At 41.0% G+C, this 25,514-nt stretch overlaps 1 protein-coding gene across 1 annotated transcript in view; it reads right to left on the bottom strand.

The window, feature by feature from the left end:
- Positions 1–25,514, bottom strand: part of PLEKHA7 (pleckstrin homology domain containing A7) — a 290,610-nt gene that overhangs the window by 15,568 nt on the left and 249,528 nt on the right. The window contains exons 14-22 of the mRNA XM_077820064.1: positions 21,630–21,698; positions 21,369–21,449; positions 18,850–18,999; positions 16,828–16,929; positions 5,138–5,246; positions 3,980–4,218; positions 1,758–1,946; positions 1,441–1,558; positions 549–628 (exon numbers count right to left, since the gene is read on the bottom strand). Coding sequence (XP_077676190.1) covers positions 549–628; positions 1,441–1,558; positions 1,758–1,946; positions 3,980–4,218; positions 5,138–5,246; positions 16,828–16,929; positions 18,850–18,999; positions 21,369–21,449; positions 21,630–21,698 — 1,137 coding nt within the window. The remainder of the gene's footprint in view (positions 1–548; positions 629–1,440; positions 1,559–1,757; positions 1,947–3,979; positions 4,219–5,137; positions 5,247–16,827; positions 16,930–18,849; positions 19,000–21,368; positions 21,450–21,629; positions 21,699–25,514) is intronic.

The raw sequence follows: 25,514 nt of genomic DNA, 5'->3' as shown, positions 1-25,514 counted from the left end.
GCAATTTCTACTGTATCATTAACTAGGTCCAAGGCCTTCCTTTGTGAATCTGTACCAAGTTCAGTGAGTCGTTCCAACTCTGTCTCGTCTTCTTTGTATTAATCCCATCAAATGGGGTCCGTTCTAGAAGGGTTCTCCCTCTAAAGTACTCTGATCGATCCTCTATCACACCACATTCTTACACTTCTTCCCTTATGACATCCCACCACTTCTTCTTGGATCAGCTTCTTTGTCTTTTTCCTTCACTATTGATCTGCTGGACCCTCTTACCCACAAAATTGTCGGGACTGTTTACATGATCATCCGAGCCTGTACTCCCTAATTTTTTCATTTATGGTGTTACTTCTGTCTCTAGGCATGCCCAATCAGTTTAGCAATGTGACTGGTAGGAGGCCTTACTATGACAGCTGTAAAAAAATTTTTTTAAACAGTTTTCCATTCCATGGGTGCTATCAGAATCAGCTCCTGTTACGCAAAATACATCTGCACTCAGCATATTGTCTATAGAGATCCAGACGCTTGTCACCAAAATATTTATTTAAAGTTACCTTGGCGCTATCTCTTTGAAATGTTGCATACGATGAAATGGTGGATGTTTGGTGCAGTCTGGAAGTTGATCCGGATAATCCTTTACAAAGAAGCAAAACAATGCTCAAGAGACAGATAACAGGTGGGTGTTTCAAAAAACTGTTTTACATTTTCTATTATATATTTTTGTTACAGTTCACGTCTCAACATTTTCAGCCAGGTAGGGCAGTAATGGGATACAGGACTTTCACATCTAGGTCACCAGTCAAATTCATTCTATGGTTCATAGTGATTAAAATTCAGTACCATCTGAAGACAGTTTGGAAGCTCATGTAAAATGAGAAGTCTGTAGCCTCAGTCCTGTAACAAGTGTTAATATAACCAAACTACCAGCAAACCTGACCCAAAATGGTACTTACAATCAGAGCAGAGGGACAAGGACTAAATGGGGATAAAAACTGAATTGCCCCTACTCTTTCCTCTAAGGTGGTTCCAGGAGTGGAGGTGGCATAGGGAAAATTGCACTAACTCTGCTTATGCTGTATCTGTGACGTCTTCATTCTCTAGGGCTGCCAATATGGCGGAATAGATTCACTTTAAAAAAACTCTACAATTTAAGCCATTATGAACATAAGAAATCTTTTGGGTCAGACAATAATTTAAGAGCTGTTCTGACAAACTAATTTTTCCTGTTATGGTACACTCCCACTTTCTAACAAAAAACGGGAACTGTTTTGTAGAGGCTGATTATTTCTATGGCAAAATTATCAAAACATTGCTTGATATCATTGTTTAGCTAACTTTAAGATAATGACTCAAACAGCACCCCTAATCTGTAACAAATACACACACCCCATACATAATATGTCAGACACTTAGTACTTTTTAAAAATGGTCAATTCTCTGGCTTACCTCTAGTAGGTAATGTCTGGTATCCACTGTCAGAACCTATGAAACCAAGTGAAGTTTGGCTGAAGTCACCATCTATTGTAGCTAATTCAGGTTCACTCATGCATGAACGGAGCTCTCCCTACAAAGAAAAATATTCATTTGATCAAGTGAGACCACAGATTTCAGACAAATTAAAATAGTTTTCTTAGAGTCTTTGTGTTTCCAGGTTGCCATATAGCTGTCATTCCATAAGCAGTCTGTATACTATAAAATGTATCAGAGCAAAAAACTTATAAAGGTCCATAAAATTTAAAGGCTGTGGCTAAGTGACTGCTCACCCTATAATCACCATTTACATATTGTCCCAATTCTCGATCTCTCTTTCTTTCATCTGACTGACGTTTCAGTCCTCGCACTGATGTGTGCCTGATGACATTGGCTTCCCTTGGAAGAGGTGGAACAGCTGGTGGGTGATCATCAGGATTGTAGACCTGAGGGAGAGGAGGTCTGGGTGGTGCTTCATCTCCCTGGTAAAAGGTAAATAAACTGAGACTCAGCAAATAATATGCTATGAAGTTTAAAACACACTTTCTCTTATACTCTTGGAGCTTTAAAGGGTTATTTTAACTACTGAAGAAGGCTCTGTCTTAATACATAACAAAATGGTGAAGCATGTTCCTCATCCTACCAACTAACGCATATGATTTTACATGTTATCTACTCAACTTCTTCAAGCACTATCACTCAGTTCCTTTATAGAATCCTAGAAATATAGGGCTGGAAGGGACCTTAAGAGGCCATCTAGTCCAGCCCCCTGCAATGAGGCAGGACCAAGTAAACTTAGACCTTCCCTTACAGGTGTTTGCCTATCCCAGTGGTTTTCAATCTTTTTTTCTGGTGACCCAGTTTAAGAAAATTGTTGATGCCCGCGATCCAATGGAGCTGGGGATGAGGGGTTTTGGGTGCGGCGGTGAGGGCTGCACGGTGAGGCCGGGAATGAGGGGCTCAGGGTGTGGAAGGGGGCTCTGGGCTGGGGCAGGGGTTGGTGTGTGGGATGGGGGGTGAGGGCTCTGGGCTAGGGATGCAGGCTCTGCAGTGGAGCCAGGATCGGGCTCTGGGTTTGGGTTGGGCCTCAGGGCTAGGGCAGAGGATGGGGAGCAGGGTTGGGGCGTGGGCTTACCTCTGGTGGCTCCCGGTCAGCAGTGCAGCCAGGGTGCAGAGGCAGGCTTCCTGCCTGTCCTGGCACTGCAGACCACACTGTGCCCCGGAAGTGGCCAGCAGGTCTGAATCCTAGGTGGAGGGGCGCAAGCGACTCCACGCTGCTCTTGCCTACAAGCACCACCACCCCCAGCTCCCATTAGCCGGTGCTCGGAGCGGGGGTAGCGCGTGGAGTCCCGTGGCCCCCCTGCCTATGAGCCAGATCTGCTGCTGGCTGCTTCCGGGTAAGGACTACGAGTTTTACTATTAGTTTTTACTGGCCAGCCGCCAGGGTCCCTGGGTGCTGAGCAAGGTGACCCAGTGCCTTGCATTCCGCGACCCAATACTGGGTTGCGACCTGAACTTTAAAAACCACTGGTCTAGCCTGTTCTTAAAAACCTTCAACGATGGGGATTCTACAACCTCCCTTGAAACCGACTTCGGTGCTTAACTATTCTTAGAGTTAGAAAGTTTTTCCTAATATCTAACCTAAATCTCCCTTGCTGTAAATTAAGCCCATTACTGCTTGTCCTTCCTTCAGTGGACATTAAAGTAATTTAATCTACACCACATTCCCCTAGTTTGCTTATGAGAATGTCATCTGGGATGGTATAAAAAGCCTTACTAAAATCTAGATATATTACATCTATAGCTTCCCCTAATCCCCTAGGCCAGTAACCCTGTCAAAGGAGGAAATTAGGTTGTCTTGGGATGATTTATTCTTGACAAATCCATGTTGGCTATTACTTATAACCCAATTATCCTGTATGTCCTTACAAATTGATTGTTTCATAATTTGTTCTAGTAACTTGTCAGATATCCAAGTTAGGCTGACTGGTCCTCTTTGATCCCCTTTTTAAAAACAGATATTATGTTAGCCCTTTCCCAGTCCTCTGGGACCTCACCATTCCTCCATGAGTTCTCAAAATAATTTCTAATGGTTCCGAGATTGCTTCAGATCATTCCTCAAGTTCTCTAGTGTGAATTTCATCAGATCCTGCTAACTTGAATACATAGAGCTCCGCACAACTCGGAAATCCCTCTATTTTGTGCAATATTTGCTGGTGAATGCCTTCCATTTTCACAATTAGAACTACATGTGAACCTTGTTTAATGAAAACACAATGCTAGATGCAATATGCTCAGTGTCACACCCCAAACTGTGAACAGATTCAGGGCAATTTTAGAACCTGAGCCCAAGTTTCTCCTTACCAGGCTAAATTCTGTAATGTGGCCTGGGCTTCACATTGATAAGGAAGCAATTATTTATAAAATGTTTTCACATATAGCATTAGATCCTCAGATATGATGGTGGCAAGAGCAGGAGACAGATTTACACTCAATTCATGGTAGCAATACTTACAACTTTTGACTTTAGCTTCATGGGTGACTGAAGAGGATGCTCCACTTTTTTCAGCTGTTGTGGTTGAGACTGTGTTCTAGGCTGAGTATAAGGCTGTGGAAACAGCCTAACCTCCAAAGAGGACTTAACAGGACTAGATGGAGGAGTTCGCTGAGTCAAAAGTTTGCTCTCCATAGTTGTGAGAGAAGTTGATAATGAAGGCACTTTAGACTGAGAAAATGAAGGCACTGTTTTTCTTTCTATGGCACAAACAAGTAAATAAGTTAAAAGTTGTGTGGATGTTATATCTACATCATGAGCGCACACTTTTCCCACAAGAACATCACACAAAATAATAAGCAGTATGTATCTATGCGCTGGCTTTTGAAAAACCTTAAACTTCCCTCATTATTCTGACTATAGACTACATTTTTAAGATGTAAAAACCTATGATGTTATGGCTATGCCAAAAAACATCCAGATGCCTAGACACAGATAGGTGTCTATAGTTGTATTTTAAAAATAAATTAATACCTATGAGCTCCATGATCTCAAAACAAATTCACACTCTGTTTATAGGTAAATGGTGTTAATAAATATACTCTTATGCATATGCTACAATCTACATAAGACATCCAACTGACTTCCACTTCCCCAACCTACTGTCTCTTTTCTGGGAAGTCCAACAAAGCGGACGAGCATGCAGTCCATATACACCTTCTCACTTCACCTTTTCCTACGACAGAAGGCTGTTTGTTCTGTCTGCCAACCTTTCCCCACGATGGAAAACAGTGTGAAGTGCAGGCAGTGGAGGGGGCAGGACCAAGTGGAAAAGGCAGACAGACTGGGGGTGGGAGGAGTTGTCAGGTGGTGGGCAGGAGAGCAACTGTGATAGTGAGTGTTATGAAGATTAAAACAATTTTTTCTGGTTTGGCTAATTTATCCCCTTGTTTGTTTTCTTATGCCTTGGCATTTCTTGGTTCCATCAGTAAGTACAAAAATACCTGTGAGGAAGGCTGATGTTACTGGGATAAGGGGACTCCCAACACAACCAGCAGCAGGAAGTACTGGAAATTCTGTAATAAATGATGACCTCAAGACTTCTAGCCCAATTCTGCACACTCAAGAGATTCAGATGAATTTAGATATAGTTTAACATCTTTACTCAATTTCTCTTACCTGGATTTTTTATAGAATCTACTATGACTTTGTAGTTTGCTTTATTTGCACTTAGGCCAGCTGTAACATCTTCAATTCTCCATAAATCTTTTTGCATTTGCGATTTTTCCTAATGTTTAGTAAGAGGAAAGATTTTAAAAATCAGTTCAATCCCAAGTTTTCGTCAGTTTAATTTATTATAGCTAGTTTGAACCAAACATTTTAGTGACACTTGAACTCAGGCTGCATAGCTTGGAAAGATTATAGGAAAAAACTGGGCATAACACAACTGTTAGCATCTTAATTCAGCCAGTTCAAAATTATAAGAGTCTTTTGCATGACTATGCTGGTGGGAACAGAGTACCATCCAGACAAGAGATCAACTACGTAGTTTTACATATACATTCAAATGGAAATTGGCTTCCTTATGACCCTGGTGCCTATCCCTAACTATGACGTCAAAATATATCCAGTTTTTCAAAGTTTGCATGCATGCCGAGGAATTTGGAAGTAGGTTAAATAATTATCTGAAGTAAGAGCAAGGATTGAGACCTCTTGCTGCTGTTGATTCACAACATGCCCTACCTATAGGTGGAGCCATAAGTAATGCACAGTGTTTCCCAAAGTCTGAGGAGGAGTGAGGGAGGTGAGGGGAGCACAGACATACCTCTCAATTGTTCTCTAGACTCTCAGCTTTAATTTAAAATAAAAAGATAGTCTCTAGCTTTTAACCTTCAGAATGTAAAACAAGTAAAAACCAAACCATGTAAACAGGCCTGGGTTTACAGAGAATCTGAAACAGCTCTGAGGTGTGAATTGCCCCATTCATTTGAATGGGTACTATCTATAATACTTTAAATGCCACCACTGTTAAATATTTCATTTGTATTATGAAGATTTATTCAATCTACTCTGAGTGACCACTGATTTTGTCACAACTGACAGCTAGGATGAGGAAGAGGGGAGTTGGAAGCAGTCACTCACACCGTTTTCTTTACATGTGTGGCTTGAAGCTTCACAGCAGGACAGTTATTACACTCATAGAATCACAGAATATCAAGAGACCTCAGGAGGTCATCTAGTCCAACCCCCTGCTCAAAGCAGGACCAATCCCCAACTAAATCAATCATCCGCTTCCTGTCTCCCCCCGACAGACAAGCCTACCAGACCCCAGAAGAGAAGGATAGTCAATACCACCCACAGCAGCACATCTCCTAGCCCCCGCACTGTGTAGGTCATGCTGGTTTGTTATCCATTGTTTGTAAAATGTAGGGGAAGGACATACAAATTAACAACACATGGCGGCATTAAAAGGGAGTGTGGCTGGTTCCATCTTCCTGAAGAGGGGCTCAGCTTTCTAGAATTAGGAAAACACTGCTATAATGTATTACAGCCTATGGGGAAAGGTCTAAAACTTATTTAACCGAAGCCACACTAGCATGGACCTGTTGCATGCTGAAACCTTGCTGAACTTTGTTCTGAAAACATAACTTTTATAGACAGCAACCACCACTAACCTACCACTAGACCATAACAGGACCATCTGTTTTCCTCCCATTTCCTGTCTCCTCTTCTGTTTGTTTTTGGTTGGGGAAACTGACATGACAATTCACAGCTTTGTAAGAAAGCTGGCAATGTCCTGGATGTAGTATCTTTAACATCTCCATGATTGAACAATAAAGTTAAGAAGTAGAATTAAATTTGCAATTTTTCCTGTACTTAGTGAAGCAGAAGGGTCACTAAGAAAGTTAAGCCTGAGGCCCATTCAAAAGAACCTGACAGCACTCACCCATCATGAGGGCAAAAAATAGCATCTAATTAATCCATATAACATAGCATTGCCTTGGAAGAAAAGACAACTTTATTACTGGCTCCTAAACCTCCTAGCACTAGTGAAGGGAAATAAATTGCTTCACCTTTGCTTTCTTGGACCAGGAAAGTATATTCAGTCAGGCTATGTATCAGAAAGTAGAGTGCCAAGGAGCCAGACAACGGAGAATGTTATTTGTTAGTAGTAGACTCATAGGAGAAGATGGAACATTTATTGAAAGATTATCAAGACACAAACTAGACAATCATACTTGTTCCACTTCAACTTCCTGAGAAGAATCACACTGCAGGATATTGAGTGATTGATTTACAACGAACACATCAAAAGGTAACCAGTCAGAAAAACTTTGAACCAACTCAAAAAATGCATCTTCCATCAGTTCTGAAGTAGCATACAGAATAAGGAAGAATTTTTAATGTTATTTCTAGATAATAGTTAGTCCTGCCTTGAGTGCAGGGGACTGGACTAGAAGACCTCTCAAGGTCTCTTCTAGTCCTATGATTCTTCCCATTACTTAAATCTTGATGCAAACAGACTAGGTCTAAAAGAAAAGGAGTACTTGTGGCACCTTAGAGACTAACCAATTTATTTGAGCATAAGCATCCGATGAAGTGAGCTGTAGCTCACGAAAGCTTATGCGCAAATAAATTGGTTAGTCTCTAAGGTGCCACAAGTACTCCTTTTCTTTTTGCGAATACAGACTAACACGGCTGTTACTCTGAAACTAGACTAGGTCTAGAAAGTTAAACAGTTGAATATATTTTAAAGTATGAGCAGTCAAAGATTAATGTTTACAAAGAAGATGTAAATATACTTTATGTGCAAGGCAAGAAAAGTTGGTTTGAAGAAATAATCTCCTTTAATTTTCCAGCACGGAAGCATAATTTAGAGTGACAAAACTACAGGATAAACACTTAAGTGAGAAGCTAAAACTCACCAAAAACCCACATCTGAGTTCATTTCAGCTTACCCAGGTCCCTCCCATTCAGCAAAACATCATCAATCACCATTCTAAAATAAAGATTTCACTTGAACAGGCTGCCTGAACCCTTGAGTTCTTAACCTTCTGATGAATGAACATTTTATGCTAGCGTTCAGTATCAACTCTTCCCTCTAGCAACTTGAAATCTATGCCTTTATTAATATTTGATAATGTTCCATAAGGACCACTTTTTAAAAATAAAATAAAAGTATACAAGATGGTAGATGAACTGCTCTGGAGCCTAAATTGCTCCATACAGAAAGAGGAAGATTTTCAGAATCACTTTTGATTTTGGGTGCTTCAATTTGAAACAACATTAAGGTCCATGATTTGGACATCAGGACTTTCTGAAAGTCAGGCCCCTTCAACATTTTTAAATTGAGCACCCAAAACCATTTGTCAAAAAAAAACACCCCACCCCCGAATGACAAAAGTTTTAATGACGAAAAGTGCTGGTGTGGACAACGCTTTGTCTGCAGGAGCTGCGCTCCTGGCGACGAAGTTACCGCCCCTTGTTGGAGGTGGTTTTAATTTGTTGCCTGCGATAAAAAGCAGCTACACAGCGCACCTTACAGCAGCACAGCCACACCACTAAAAGATGCGCAGTGTAGACATAGCCATATACACCGAGGTCTTTCTTATCTTCTGTCATTTCCAGCCAAGGCTCCCCCAGCTTATAGTACAAATTCTTGTTATTAATCCCTAAGTGCATGACCTTGCATTTTGAAGTATTAAATTTCATCTCATTTCTATTACTACAGTCCTCAATCCAATTCTTCCTGTATAAAATATTCCAATTTTCCCCTGTATTGAAAACGCCCCCCAACTTTGTGTCATCAGCAAATTTCATTAGCACATTTGTACTTTGTGTGCCAAGCTAATTAATGAAAATATTAAATAAGATTGGTCCCAAGACCAATCCTTGAGGAACTCCACTAGTAACCTTCCTCCAGCCCAATAGTTCTTTCAGTGCAACTCATTCTTCACTGTAGCCAGTTCCTTACCCACCTTACAATTATTGTACTAATCTCCATCTTAACTAATAATATTCCATGTGGGACCATATCAAATGCTTTATTAAAATCCAGATATATTAAATCTCTACCGTTCTTCCCTTGCCTACAAAATTCAGTTATCTTCTCAAAGAAAGATACACCAGACAGGCTAGTCTGGCATGATCTTCTTTGATGAACATAGGGATATTGACATTGGGAAGAGAAGATGGTGGACACCAGAACAGAGCTGTGTTGATGCAAAAACTAAAGGCAAGCCAGGCTCTGATTTCATTTAACTCAGTATCTTCTTGTATTCTGAAGGTGAGATACAATCAAATCTGTGGCAGTTATGATAGTACAAGTATATGAACCGACCTTAGCAGTACCCAAGGAAGAAATTGAAGCTTTTTATAACTATCTACGGGAAACTATATAAAAAGTTTCAGGACAAGACTTGTTACTGATGATGGGAAATTTCAATGTGAAAACAGGATTGGACTGGAATATCATACAAGAAGATCTGGAGGATCTTGAAAATTGAAGTAAAAGAAATGGGCTGAAATATAATAGTGCAAGGTCATGCACTTCGGGACTATCAACAAGAATTTTTGCTATAAGCTGGAGATGTATCAACTGGAAATGAGAGGAAAAGAAAGAACGGGGTGTACCGGTTGATCACAGAATGACTACAAGCTGCCAATGCGATGAGGCTGTGAAAAAGGCTAATGCAATCCTAGGTGAGGTATTTCCAGTAGACATAGGGAAGTATTATTGTCATTATACAAGGCACAGGTGAGACCTCATCTGGAATACTCTGCACAATCCCAATATCCCAAGTTTAGGAAAGATCAATTCAGACTGGAACAGGGTGCAGAGAAGGCCTATTAGGATGATCAGAGGAATGGAAAGCCTACCTTATGAAAGGAACTCAAGGAGCTTGGCTTGCTTAGCCTAACCAAAAGAAGGTTAAGAGGAGATATGGTGGCTCTCTATAAATACATCAGAGGGATAAATACAGGGAGGGAAAGGAGTTATTTAAGTGCCATTTTTGATGCAAAAAATTAATACAAACTGGCCATCAACAAGTTTAGGCTTGAAATTAGAGAAAGGGTTCTAACCATCAGGGGAGTAAAATTCTGGAACAGCCTTCCAAGGGGAAGAGTAGGGCAAAATACCTAACTTGTTTCAAGACTGAGCTTGATAAGTTTATGGAGGGAAGAGTATGATGAGACTGCCTATAATGGGCTCTAGATGGGGAAGGCTTTGAGTTACTATACAGAATTCTTTCCCACATGTCTGACTGGTGAGTCTTGCTGACTTGCTCAGGGTCCAACTGATCTCCATAACTGGGGTTCAGAAGGAATTTCTCCCCACATCAGATTGGCAGAGACCCTGGGGTTTTTTTGCCTTCCTGTACAGCCTGTGGCACGGGTCAATTGCTGGTTTAAACTAGAGTAAATGGTGGATTCTCTGTAACTTGAAGTTTTTAAATCATGAGTTGTGAACTCCAGCAACTCAGCTAGACTTTATGGGTCTATTACAGGAGGATGTGTGTGAGGGTTCTCCAGCGTGTGATGTACAGGAGGTCAGTCTAGATCAGGGGCAGGCAAACTTTTTGGCCTGAGGGCCACATCGAGTTTCCAAAATGGTATGGAGGGTATGGAGGCTGTGCCTCCCCAAACAGTCAGGCATGGCCCGGCCCCTGCCCCCTATCTTATCCTCCCTGCTTCTCGCCCCCTGACAGCTCCCCCAGCACTCCTGCCCCATCCAACCCCCCCCGTCCCCTGACAGCGCCCCCCCTCGACTCCTGCCCCATTCACCCTCTCCCTTTCCCCTGACCACCCCGGACCTCCCGCCCCCATCCAACCCTTTCTCATTCAAACCCCCTGTTCCCTGCCCTCTGACCGCCCCAACCCCCATCCACACCCCCTCTCCCTGACCACCACCCCAACCTCCCCTGCCCTCTATCCAACCCCCCCCCCGGCTCCCTGCCCCCTTACCGCGTTGCTTGGAGCACCGGTGGCACCAGGACAGGCAGCTGATGGAGCCACCTACGCCACCCACACAGCACAGAGCACCAGGTCAGGCCGCGGCTCCACAGCTGCGCCGCTGCCCAGAGCATTGTGGCGCAGTGAGCTGAGGCTGCGGGGGAGGGGGAGCAGCAGAGGAGGGGCCAGAGGCAAGCCTCCTGGGCCAGGAGCTCAGGGGCCGGGCAGGAGGGTTCCATGGGCCGGATGTGGCCCGCGGACCATAGTTTGCCCACCTCTGGAATAAATGATCACGATGGTCCCTTCTAGCCTTAAATAAACTTAGACTTGTCGACTTTAAATACATAGAATAGATTTTAATTGAGTACAAGTACAAGGTACTAAAGTCAGAAATGGTTACAAGAGAAATAAAGATAAAAACACTTTCTAGTGCTAAAACTTAACAAACTTGACTTGGTTCAAGATAAAATACTTACCACATGCTCCCAGAAACAGGGCTGACCAAATTTCAGGTCAGGATCTTTCCAAAAGTCAAATGGCTACTTCTTTTGTCGTCTTAGTTGAAAGAGAGATAGATAGGGAGATACCCCTTGGGGGTGTTTTTGTACTTCATGTTTATAGTCCAGTCACCCTTTGAAATGCGTTTTGCGGAGGGTTACCCCTAGATATAGTTCATTGCCGCTGTGAGGTTGGAGTCATGGAGTCTTGTGGTGAAAGGTTCCATGCTGTTGGTTACTAAAATATAGATTGATCTGTTTTGCCCTACTTCTTTGACAAAGAATGGCCACTTGACAGCTTTGAGAACTGGCTAGAGGCATCAGCTTGTCCGCTGCCTTTGAGAAACAAGTTTATCCACTCCCCAGACTTGTCTGGTAACCATATTTCAGTCATAACTTCAGCTTATGTTCATAATTTAACATATAATGTTGCTACATACATTTCATCAGGATATTATTGACCAGTTAGTTATTAGTTTTCATATGATATCTCAAAAGGGCACTTTTTGTACAAGGATTATTATAATAGTGCGTAGGGTGTAAATAGAGCAGTGCATTCAGTCACACCAGATATGAGGAAAGAATACAAAGAAGCTGTGAGGAAAACATTCTGTCTCTGTTGAATGAAGAAATGAGACATGGAACATGAGTTGAAGAGAAATGGAACAGTGTTAAAAATAGAATTACAAGTGTTGAGCTACAAGGTGAAAATGAAGAAACCAAGGTGGATAATAGATGAAGTGCTGCTGTTGAATGACAAACATAGGAAGCTGAAGGAGAATAAAATAAGAGGACAAGTCTAAGAGCTAAATACAATAGGCTGACCAGAAAGATCAAACAGAAAGCAGAGAGAGACGGAAACAATTGAATATGCAAACAATGTAAGGAAGCACAAGAATACACAATGAGAATGTGATATGGGGTTGTATCCTAAATTCCCTGTAAGCTGTGCGGCTGCTCAGCAGCCTATTTAGTGCCACGCAGGCGCTCAGGAAAGCCGCCCAGCAGGGACCTGCCGTGGCTGGGGAAGGGGCACCCCTCCCCCGGCCCCAACTCAGCCTTGGACCTGCCGCAGATAGAGGAGGGGCAGTCGGAACCTAGCCCCAGCCAGGGCAGGTGCTAATTGGTCCAAATCCTCACGCCAACTCAGGCGCCGTTTGGTTTGTATTCTCGCACCTCATCGTGGAGAGGGCTCTGATCGGTTTAGAGCCATAAAGGAGCACGGACTATCAGGCATCTTCTGCTGGTCCAGTCTTCCCATTCCAGGACGCAATGTGTGCTGGGACTTGTGGTCTGTGCTGGCCCACATGCCCTGGCTCCGGAGAGAAGGCTTTGTGATTGGTTCTCAGTGAGCGATGAAAGGTCATTGCTAAGGTAGAAGCACCAGTGGGCAGACTGGTCTTCCCTCTCCTGACCCCAACCCAGCCCCGGGTCTGACCGTGCCGCAGCTGGGAGAGGGGCATCTCTCCCACGGCCCCAGCCCTGGAGCTGCCTTGGGGAGAGAGAGCTGGGGGGAGTCCTCTCTCCCTGCCATAGCCCCGGAGCACCCTCCTACACCCTAAACTCCTCATCTCCAGCCCCACCCCAGAGCCCACACCCCCTGCCTGAGCCCTCAGCCCAACTCTCTGCCCCAGCCCTGAGCCCTTCATCCCTGGCCCCACCCAGAGTCCGCACCCCAACCCTCTGCCCCAGCCCTGAGCCCCTCGCCTCAGGCCTCATCCCAGAGCCCACACCCCCAGCTGGAACCCTCAGACCCCTGCACTCCAACCCTCTGCCCCAGCTCTGAGCACCCTCCCACACAATGAATCCTTCGGTCCCACCCCCACCACATGAATTTTGTTATGCGCACCAATATGAAGGTGATGTGTCACACATCACCTCCATATTGGTGTGCATAACAAAATTCATTCCGCACATGTATGGGAAAATTAGAGGGAACACTGGTTGTATCACAAGGTAAGAGAACTGAATGGGACATATGAAATGGAGATGTTGGTGTGAATGACAAGCGCAGACAAATAATTGAGGATGAACAAGCGAAGAAAAAATAATGGAAAGAATATTTTGAAGAGCTGTACAATGCGAACAACACAGTAGATGAAATGATCCTGGAGAAGCTTCCCAGCACAAACAAAGGAGAGGAGATACTGGAATTCTTAGAAGTTGTATTAAAGATGTTCATAGAAAGTTTGAAAAAGAAAAAGGCTCTGGGAAATGACAACACAACCACAGAGGTTGCAGAATTGATCAAGGAGGATTTACAAAGAATAACTGACAAGGTAAACTGGAAAAACAGGAAATTCAGCTTGAAGATCAGCATGGAGAAGACAAAAATTATGGCAATGGGAAGACAAGAGAAAGGTAAATACCAAACTTGGAGATAAAGATCTAGAACAAGTGGAAAAATTTGTATACCTTGGAGGAGTGGTATTGAAGAATGGGAATTGTGAAGATGATGTAAAAAGAAGAATTGGACCAGCTGCTTTTGCATTTGGAAAACTCTGCAAGATTTGGAAGGCTAAAAACAAAAGTCAGCGTATGTGAGACAACTGTCATGCTAATACTGCCATACGGGTCGGAATGCCGGAGTATGAAGAAAGGCCATGAATGAAAGATTTTGACTGCAAATATGAACTGGTGGAAGGGAATACAGAAAATAAAAAAGGAAGAGACAGGAAAACAGCTTTGGAGAAATAATGCTGTTACAGAAAGTTCCAGAAAGATGACTGCGACGGTTTGGACAGATGTCAGGAATGGACCAAGAAAGGATATCAGAAATGGCGATACGTACCTAAGGGCAAGACACTCAGAACAGAGGAAGACCGAAGATGAGTTGGATAAACATGGTAAAGAATGACATAGAATGAAAATATTAAAGATGAATGAAGCCATGGAGCTGGCACAAGATAGAGAGTGATGGAAAGACTTCACTCCGCCCCATCGTCGCTGTTGACCTGACAGACAAGAATGAAAGAAGAATTTCATGTTCATAAAAGATAAAGAAAAAACATGGAATGGGAGGGAGCAGGAAGTCAGCTTGGGAATTAGGTTAGACAACTGAACTAGCTACTAGGAAACCCTGCTTCACCCACTTCCCATGTTAATGTCAATGCCACTCTCTATCCATGTCCTCCCTGCCACACAGGGCATCTTAATCTTCTGAGTCGGGAGTCCTGCTAAGTTATCAGATCAAGGGTCCTTCTGTGAGCCAGTAGAGGCTCCCCCGGGGAAAATGCTGCCTTCATAGTCAAACTACTAGCAACTCAAACAATTAGGATGGAATTCTCCCCGTCCTTTCCAACTATTGGGAACAGGGTTAGGATATGGAAGGAGGGCACAGGAAGAGTGTATAATCAACTACAATGTACAAACCCAGTTCCTCACTATGTTCAAATACACAACTGAAACTGTGACCTTGGTGAAGTGTATTCTGAATGGACATATGAGCAGTGTTAATTTCCTTGGGTTTTTTGGTTTTTGTTTTTTGTTGTATTTTTTTTTTTAGTTGATAGGACGTGAATTTGGGCAACTTTAACTCTAAGTTAATTAAGTTTCTTTGGTATGGTATGTTATACAGTTGACTTCAGTTTAATAATATTCTGGCACTCAAAGCTACCCAGACATCAAGGTTGAGAAATGACCTCTTTAGAAGCAAGGGAATGGAATTTAAAGAAGGATGATAAATATAAAAAGCTTCTCAAACCCATAATTTGATAGAAGAGGTTTAGTTGATAACAATCAAAAGAAACAGTCTAATTGATAATGGGACAGACGTACAGTGTAACCAGATAAGAATTTTAAAATATAACTGCTGTTTTCTTTTGGTAGGAAATATCCAGATAAATAGCCAGGGATTTGAATGAAAACTCTAATTGTTGTTGTTGGTTTTGCTTTTTGGTTTAAAATAATGCTTTGTAAAGATAAATGTAAAAAAACCCTCAACAACTTACCTTGTTCTAAGGATAAAAAGCAATAATTACAAACAACAGGTATGTAGAAAAAATCTGGCACTACACATTGAGTTTTGCAAATAAGATGACATATGAAAATAGCGCTTCTCTGCATGATTCAAAATTAAATAATTGGTTTAAAATCCAGATGTCTTTCAATCACTGATAAGTTCTAAACAATTGTTTCAATTTACAAGGGATGTGCAGAGATAACCATCCACTAATATCCCAACATGACAGAGAACAAGGAAGGAAAATAGCACGTCTGTGACTGATGCCCTTAAAAGTGGATAGATGAATCAACAAAGACAGATCAAATAAATGGAAAACTAGGAAGTCCAGCATAGACATAAATTAAAAAGTTATTAATGTAAAAAATGACAGTATCTAATAATATACTGACAAATTCGCACAGACACAACATTATGAAAAACATTTACCACACTAGAAATAAAGCTAGACATCTCATTGCTATGTTACCATCATTTTTCCACTTTACGAGCCAAAAGAATGTATGAAACAAACAGGCATTAGTGGAAACTTCAGGGTTAAGAATGCCAGGAGTCGGCAGCATTTAGGAATTAAACATATAGCAAATGAATATCTTCCTAGATGTTTATCCTAAGTTCAGGAATAACAAGGATCTGTTATTAGCAGTTTCAAATACCTGCAGCTGTAAATACAATACCTGAATCATGGGACATTGATTAGGATAGCCTTGCATGAACAAGATGATTGGAGTTACTTCCAAAATTTAAAATACCACGCTATGGTGTTAGTAAATGGTGACTTTTTAATGGTGACCCCTCCACCCCCTTTATGTATGTTCTCAAAGAGTTTGCATTAGTACTAATGCCCTGCCAGTGGATTTCCCCATATTTTTTGCCAGGTAACGTTTCAAACTTTTTTTTCCCACTTCTAAATTATAGATGTTGACATTTTAGGAAACAGAATTTTTCTTGGGTTTAGTTCTCTTTACTCTCCAATATTATTGTTAGCAGAATCTCACACTCTAGGTTTCAACCAAAGGTTAATTCTCCAAGAAGAAACTTCTGCAGAACTTCTAATTATTTTCCTGTTACAAATATCAACCTATGTCTAGTGCTTCTCCATTAGACCCTTCTTTCAAGCATGTCTCCCTGCTACGGACTATATTTATATGGCATGTTTAAATTTCCTGTATCAAAATTAATTTAAAAACAAAAAGACAAAAGCAAATGATTGTTTCTGTATTTAATATTAAAACTAATATGAGATTCTTAAATACATGTTTCATTCAAGATAGCTAGGTACGTTGAGGTATAGTTTGCTGACTTTGGATACATCCAGCAGGAGCAGCAGGCAGGGAAGACGGCCAGCATACCCCACACAGAACAAGCATTTGGAGACTTCCTCCCAGGAGTTAAATCATTTTAGAGTTCAGACAAGATCTCAACAACAGTAATTTAATACCTGAAAACAGACTCACCTGAGGAAAAAATGATCTGTTCATCTGTTCCTGTAAGGCTTGCTTCAGCTGGTTCACATCCATTTCCAATTTCAGATATTCATTCCAAGCATTTTCCATTTCCTGTTGGCAAAGAGAAAGGTTTCAATGCAACCCTACGATAAGCAATAAAAGGTACACAGCACTCTATCTTTCAGCCAGTTAAACCAATAAGCATGTTCTTAACTTTAAGAATTAGGTTGTTCCATTGAAAAAAGAAAAATGATCTGTTCTGAACAGAATGTAATGATATGAGCCTAAATGCTTTACTGAGTTATGGCCAGAGTGCTCCACACCTTGCAGGACAGAGTCCAAAATCTTTAGTTAGAAATTTTTTGATAATATGCGAACACAGAATGCTGTATTAGTTATTTAATGACAAAGCAGGTGTTCAAAGGAATCTAGGCAATGATATGAATTCTTGAAGGAAGACCACTTAAATTTCAATACCCTGTTCACTTTACTTCTGTAATGTGTAAAACTGAACATACTATTTTAAGAGAGTTCTAAAATGTTGGTACAAATTCACCCCGAGTCGGGGCCAACAGAGAATCCTTAAATCATTTACATTGTGGCTAACATCTGCAGCTGTACATTCTTCTATCTAACTCAAAATAGTGGAAGATAATTTGATTTTACACACCTCTACATAAATTTTCAACACAGCCTGTAAAACAGTGCATTGTCTGCAGACACAAAACACTGCACACGTGCATGTATATGACAGACATTTTAATTTACCTGACATATACATACAAGACTTATGAGTACAATTTTAGAGGCAGTTTTCTAAAAACTGGCCTCATGTGCTGTAGGAGTTAGGGATTATATGGCTGAGTACAGAGTGGGTAGGTGGGTTTAAAATTTCCCTTTTTGTGTGGCCAATTAATGAAACATAACATTAATTTGATGTGGTGCCTTTATTAAAGTTTATTCTTATTAGGTCGCGGTAACTAAGAGAGAGAAAATTCTGGCTAATACTCCAGGGTAAGACCCAACTCCTTTTTTCTCCTAGAAAAGTTCCAGGGAATCTAGTTCAGCATTTTTCAAACTTCAGGTCGCGACCCACTTCTGGGTCACAGCATGTCAGGCACTGGGTCACTCTGGTCAGCACTGCCGACTGGATTGTTAAAAGTCCCATCGGTGGTGCTGCCCAGCTAAGGCAGGTTTGTGCCTACCTGTTTTGACACCATGCTGCATCCTGGAAGCGGCCAGTAGCGGGTCCAGCTTTTAGACGGGGGGCCATGGGGCTTCACGCGCTGCCCTCACCCCTAGCACCGGCTCTGCACTCCCATTGGCCAGGAACCGGGCAATGGGAACTGGGGTGGGGGGCAGTGCCTGAGGGTGAGAGTTGAGCGAAGCCGCTTGCACGCCTCTGCCTAGTAACCAGACCTGCTGCTGGCCACTTCCGGTTGCACTGCTGACCGGGAGCCACCGGAGGTAAGTCCGCACCCCAACTCCCCGCACCAAGCACTTGCCCCAGCCCTGAGCCCCCCCCAAAACCTGGAACCCCTTCCTGCACCACAAATCCCTCATCCCTGGCCCCACCCCAGTGCCTGCATCCCCAGCCCAGAGCCCTGACCTCCTCCTGCACCCCAAGCCCCTGCCCCAGCCCAGAGCCCCCTCCCACACCATGAACCCCTCATTCCCAGCCCATCCTGCAACCCGCACCCCAACCCTCTGCCCCAGCCCTGTGCCCCTCCCATACCCCAAATCCCTCATTCCCAGCTCCATTGGGTGGTGGGCATCAACAATTTTCTTCAACTGGGTCTCCAGAAAAAAAGTTTGAAAACCACTGCTCTAGTTTATACCAGGATAGCCAGTGGAGTCTGGAACAAAGATTTGCAGTTAAGACTTCCATTAAAAAGACAGATCTGCATGATTTGCTTTCACATTCTGTACATTATCTAAATTGGTTTGTAGGATTTAACCCTATGTCTGAAAAGTAATTCATTTTAGTCTAGTGCTTAGTTTAGCATTTCTTTGGAAGCGCTGAACACATACGGTGGATGCCTTGGATATTTCAGCCCGAATATGAATGAGGTCCTCTTGCAAAAGTCTCTGCTGGGAAGAAATTTTTTCTGCATGCTGTGGTTGGTCTTTGTACAGTTCCATCTGTCTATGCAAAACCTCCAAGACAGATTCCAGCTGGTCCTAAAGAAAAAAAGGAAAATAGCAATAGACTTACATTTGTATGGGTCTGTACTGATTTACTACTGAGAATATGAAAAATCTTGTCTACCTCTCATGTCTTTCCTCTAAATCACTAGGATCACAGATTTTCCTTTTACTGAGAGAACAAAGAAGGAAACTGATTATTGGAAGGTGTGAAGCTTTGGGCCATCACTGTAGCAAGAGTCAGTAGCAACCACTAAGTTGCAACACAATTCCCATTACAAATCCATTTTAGTGTTTGCACCTTTCAAAAACATTAACCAATGGGAGTGAAATTTTTCATGTTTAATTTCTGTGCAAACGGTAGAAAGAATTTTTTTCTAAACTGCCTCTGAATTTATTCATACCTTTTGGCAGAAATACCAAGCTGTAGTACAGATTAATTTACCTACTATAATCAGACAGGTTTCAGAGTAACAGCCGTGTTAGTCTGTATTCGCAAAAAGAAAAGGAGTACTTGTGGCACCTTAGAGACTAACCAGTTTATTTGAGCATGAGCTTTCGTGAGCTACAGCTAAGTGAGCTGTAGCTCACGAAAGCTCATGCTCAAATAAACTGGTTAGTCTCTAAGGTGCCACAAGTACTCCTTTTCTTTTTATAATCAGACATTAATTTTAATGAACACATTTAATTTCAGCAGCCCTAGAGTATGTAGGTAGGGCTCACAGCTAGTAAAATGTTAGTTTTATACACACACAATGAAAGGAAGAGAAGGGAAGAAAAGGTCCTTTTGTTAATGTTTATGTCAAGGCTCCTTCCCCACTCTGAACTCTAGGATACAGATGTGGAGACCTGCATGAAAGACCCCCTAAGCTTATTCTTACCAGCTTAGGTTAAAATCTTCCCCAAGGTACAAACTTTGCCTTATCCTTGAACAGTATGCTGCCACCACCAAGCGTTTTAAACAAAGAACAGAGGAAGAGCCACTTGGAGACATCTTCCGCCAAAATATCCCCCCAAGCCCTACACCCCCTTTCCGGGGGAAGGCTTGATAATAATCCTCACCAATTGGTACAGGTGAACACAGACCCAAACCCTTGGATCTTAAGAACAATGAAAAATCAATCAGGTTCTTAAAAGAAGAATTTGAATTAAAGAAAAGGTAAAAGAATCACCGCTGTAAAATTAGGATGGTAAATACCTTAGAGGATAATCAGATTCAAAACATAGAGAATCCTTCTAGGCAAAACCTTAAGTTACAAAAAGACACAAAAACAGGAATATACATTCCCTCCAGCACAGCTTATTTTACCAGCCATTAAACAAAAGAAAATCTAACGCATTTTCTAGCTATATTACTTACTAACTTAACAGGAGTTGGAAGGCTTGCATTTTTGATCTGTTCCCGGCAAAAGCATCACACAGACAGACAGAACCCTTTGTCCCCTTCCCCCCCCCCCACGACCCCCTCCCACTCCAGATTTGAAAGTATCTTGTCCTCTCGTTGGTCATTTTGGGTCAGGTGCCAGCGAGGTTACCTTAGCTTCCTGACCCTTTACAGGTGAAAGAGTTTTGCCTCTGGCCAGGAGGGATTTTATAGCACTGTGTATAGAAAGGTGGTTACCCTTCCCTTTATATTTATGACAGTTCACTATGTGAATTCTAAATGGGATAGAAACAGAAGGAAGGAAGAAGATTGGGAGGAGGAGTAAGAAGGTCCTAGCAGCAAACAGGTCAAAGAAGTTACTACAAGTTTGGTTGAGACCTTTGGAGCTAGAACCTCAACTGTTGTAAATTGGCTTAGCTACATTGAAACAACTCAAGATCTGCTCCCCTCCGCCCCCTTTGTTATAGCCTTTTTCATAATGCTAGTGCAATCATATTACCTACAATGGTATTTAAATATAGTTTTTGTTAGCACAAGTTTTAATACGTTGCTAACTGTGATAACACAGTTGCCTCTCTGGTGAGACTTTTTTTAAATCTTATAACTGTGTTAAAAAAAATGATAGAGATTGAGCCCTTTCCTTGACCCAGCCCTGTGCCATCGTCAACTTAAAAAGAAAAACAAAACTATTCTGAAAATGTGCATTCATCAAAATTTGTAATAGAGGGCACATAAAAATAAATGTGAGTAGTTTTAAAATATGCATTATTGAAACTTTTTAAAACTATATTTTCCAAATACATTACTCATCTGTAATACTCAAAACATACCATTTTCATTCTTTAATAAAAGAGTTGTATATATTGTCCAAAGTGAATTATTACAATATTGGTACATTACAATAATCTAATGCTTGGTTTGGAGTCCCAAAAGCTTGAATAAGAAACGTTAAGGTTTGTCCAAGAGAATGTATTAATTATTATTATCATTATTAACATATAAAATTTTCAATTGTATTTACTTTATTTTCCTTAAGGGATCTTATTTTGTCTTCCAAGTCCTGTAGAATCCCGTCCTGTTCACAGAAAACGCTTAGCTTGACCTACCAATAAAACCATATATATTTAAGTTAGATTTAAAAAAAAAGAAAGAAACCCTTCTTCCGTAGCACGATTTTTGTTTTCATTTGGATCAGAATGAGAACAATTATAGCGTAACAGAAACAGCTAAATGCTAAAGGAACTATATTTGACAGGGTTTTGAATTGATGTTTGATACTTACATCAATATCACTTTCTGCAATCTTGACAGGTTTTGTACTTCGTTCTTTTAGTATATCACGCCCTGTCACCTAAAAAGAATAAGGTTTAACGATATATTAGACTGGTGGCAAAGTGAAATATAATTATGCTTCAGTGATAAAGAAAAAGTTTTGTTATATGCTTTAGCCAACACACTATATGATTTACCGACACTAAAAATAAATGTTAAAGGGCTTATCCTTTGAAATATAAGAAATTTTAGATAACTTGTAGAACTTGTATAAAAGTAACATATCAATATTATTTTCTTCATGAAAAGAAAATGTACAACTCTAGAATTATTACAAAAAGCATGCCATATCAAATATTTGAAATATGACAATGGTACATCAATATCTAATTCCAAAGGATTACCAACTAGTTAAATTAGGCTATTTAATGATGTGATAGAGTGCAGATACTGAGTAGGTGAGCCTGCACTCTGATCACTTAGAGGCTAATTAGTGCCCCAGGAGAAGCTGATTGTGGTTAATGAACTCAACTGGCCAATCAGCCCAGGGCTTAAAGAAGGCACAGGAAGGAAGTGCAAGAAAAGAGGAGCAAGAGGGGAGAAGAGAGGAACAGGGCTAGCTGGGGTTAAATACACAGAGGTTTCAGACTAGGGAGACCTCTGTTCCCCTCAAGTCCTGCTGAGAGTGCCTAAAACTTGGCAAACACTGTAAATAGGTGGGAGCATGGGGGACTGTGGTGATATTGGTGAAAGGGCCTTGAAATAAAGCTTCACTGAGAGTACACCTGGAGGTGCAGTTTCTGCAGGTCAGAAGATGGGGGCGGAGCAGGACCCGTGACAAATGACAAGTGCAATTGTGTCAGATTTATAATCAAAGGAAACATCAATCCCATTTAGTTACAAAGTAAGGCCCCTATCCTACAAAACTTTTATGTATGAGTCATCTTCATTGAAGTCAATAGGACTATTCATGTTCCTACAGTTAAACACGTGCATAAGCGTTTGCAGGATAGAGTCCCAGCTGACTAAAAACGTGTCTTAGTAGTTCCTGCATATCTACAAAGGGCTCACTCTTTCTCAGTCCATGATGAATGTTATGGGAATGCAAAGAGGAATATTAGTCTGGGGCAGGAGTGAAACTGATATTTAAATACACTTCATTTTGGATGTACTTCTTTCTAGTTTCACCCTCTCTCATTCCAGCAATCTCTGGCTCCATATCCAACTTCTAGAAGGAAAGCAGATAATCCTTAAGAACTACCCACAATGTAAAGTGGTACAGAGACTCAACTATCCCCTCAACATTTTATTTTAGATGAAGTTAGCAGGCCACCAGGTAGGATTTTCATATATTATTCCAGTCTTAAGATATGAGTACATTTACCATTTTTATATTATTCATGGCTTTACATCTCACCTTTCCATTTTCAAAGAATGCATATATTTATCATGTGAATTTCATGAAATAAAAGCCAGACGTTTGTTATTTCCCCATCATCAAATACAAGAGGGTTTACTCTCCCTTAGAAGAAACCAGTCTTAATTATTTTTAACATTTTCAACATAAATTGCCAAATAGTACAATATTTTAATAGGAATGATTTTCCTTTTAAAATTATTAATGCAAGTCATTTAGCATTATTGATAGTAAATGTTCAGTCACATTTTCAAGTGTAGGAAAATATTTAGTATATTTAAGCATAAACAGAAGTGTGTCCAAGTACTAAATTTGCTGGTTTAATAATCTGCAAGTTAGTGAATAGGTAAACTTTTCTCATAGTCTGCAATGAAAATACTATGAATAATTTGCTATATTTTGAAATGGATTATATAATCACAAGTGCAAAAGTTACCTTAATTTTAAAGCAGTGAAAATGAGAACATAAAATAAGACTTAGCATGCTTTCACACTTTCGGAATTACATAAAGGAGTCACTATTTAACACAACCATTCATTTGCAACATATGGTAAGACGAAACCAAGCACAGTGAGGTCAGCCATAATTTTGCATACAGCCTGAAAAAACATCTTGCAGGAAGCTCTTCTATTTATCATGATACACCTGTGGAAGCTAGGGTATGTACATTGATTGCCATTTGAAAAAAAGCGATGGGATGGTCACATTTCAGATACAAGCAGTCTTACATTTATACCGGACAGTAACCCTTGTGCTGAGTTCTTTAGCACTTTGTAAACCATGTTGATCAGAGGTCCATTATTTTTTATCTGTTTCAAACAAAAGTTTAGCAACAGTTTGTTATGAGGGAAAAAAATATTACAACTCAGAATCCCATGAAAAAATCAGAAAGAGATTCCAGAAGTTAAATAAAATATCTGTAAAGATGATCTCCTCTCTCTCTATGCAACTGTTCTCCAGGGGAAGGCAACCAGCAGGTACTGTAGCTGTCTCATTCCTGATTGTTACCCCTTGACTAAGAGATGAAGAATACTGACATGTGTTGAGCACTTTCTCTTTCCACATGGATCACCAAAATTAAAAAAAACAACCTGGAAATTATAACTGGCTGCTTCTCCTCTAGTATAACATTAGTTATGATTTGGAAAGGCTGCTTGTTCAACAATGAAACTAATTCTTTTAAATGTTTGCAACATATGCAAATACAGTGTATAACTCGGGGTCTTACAGTGTTGCCAAACCTGCAGCTTCCAAGGGCCCACCAAGTATAGTGCGATATTTTCAGGTCATAATCCAGTGTCAGGAAATTAGCAGTACAGTACAATCTGCTTTGTGCAGAGTGCTTAGAGGTGATAACACGAGCACCCTCAGGATATCTATGTTTTGGCTTTGGCACATCACAGATCCTGCACTCCTCCTTTAACAAAAAAAACTGCTACCCACTATTCCTTAATTCTCTCTATGAACACATACTTTCCACCTTACTTCTCTCTCCTCTTCACCTCAGTGGAACTGAACTCCAGTTGTTATAAGTTTGGAGCAGAGAAGGTTACAAAGTTATATCTTGATTTTAGTAAGGCTTTTGACATGTCCCACACATTTTCATAAGCAAACTAAGGAAATGTGGTCTAGGTGGGTGCACAACTATAAAATGGATGCACAACTGGTTGAAAGACCAGTAGTTATCAGTGGCCCCTGTCAAACAGGGAAGGCATATCTAGGAGGTCCCTCAGGAGTCATTCCAGGGCCTGGGACCATTCAATATTTTCATTGATGACTTGGATAATGGAGTGGAGAGTATGCTTATAAAATCTGGAGATAACATCTCGGAGGAGTTGCAAGCACTTTGGAGGAGAGGATTAGAATTCAAAACAATCTTGACACATTGGAGAACTGCCCTGAATTCAACAAGATGAAATTCAATAAAGACAATTGCCAAATACTATTCTTAGGAAGGAAAAATCAAATGCACAACTACAAAATGGGGAACAACTGGCCAGGTAGCAGTACTGCTGAAAAGGATCTGGGAGTTGTAGTGGATCACAAATTGACTTTGAGTCAACAATGTGATGCAGTTGCAAAAAAGGCTACCACCATTCTAGGGTGCATTAACAGGAATATCGTATCTAAGACACAGGAGGTAACTGTCCCGCTCTACTGGCACTGGTGAGCCCTCAGATGGAATACTGTGTCCAAATGTGGGCACCGCACTTTAGGAAATTGTGGACAAATTGTAGAGTCCAAAACAAACAAAAACGATAAAAGGTTTTAAAAACTGATCTACGAGGAAAGGTTAAAAAAACTGGGCATGTTCAGTCTTGGGAAAAGAAGTTTTTGTTTTTGTTTTTTTTGGGTGAGGAGGAACCTGATAACAGTCTTCAAATATATTAAGGGCTGTTATAAAGAGGATGGTGATCAATTGTTCTCCATGTCCACTGAAGGTAGGACAAAAAGTAATGGGCTTAATCAGCAGCAAG

This window comes from Eretmochelys imbricata, chromosome 6 (genome assembly GCF_965152235.1).
Source record: "Eretmochelys imbricata isolate rEreImb1 chromosome 6, rEreImb1.hap1, whole genome shotgun sequence".
NCBI classification, from domain to species: domain Eukaryota; kingdom Metazoa; phylum Chordata; order Testudines; family Cheloniidae; genus Eretmochelys; species Eretmochelys imbricata.
Note: the sequence above shows the minus strand (reverse complement) of the source record. Positions and strands in the feature narration are given on the sequence as shown.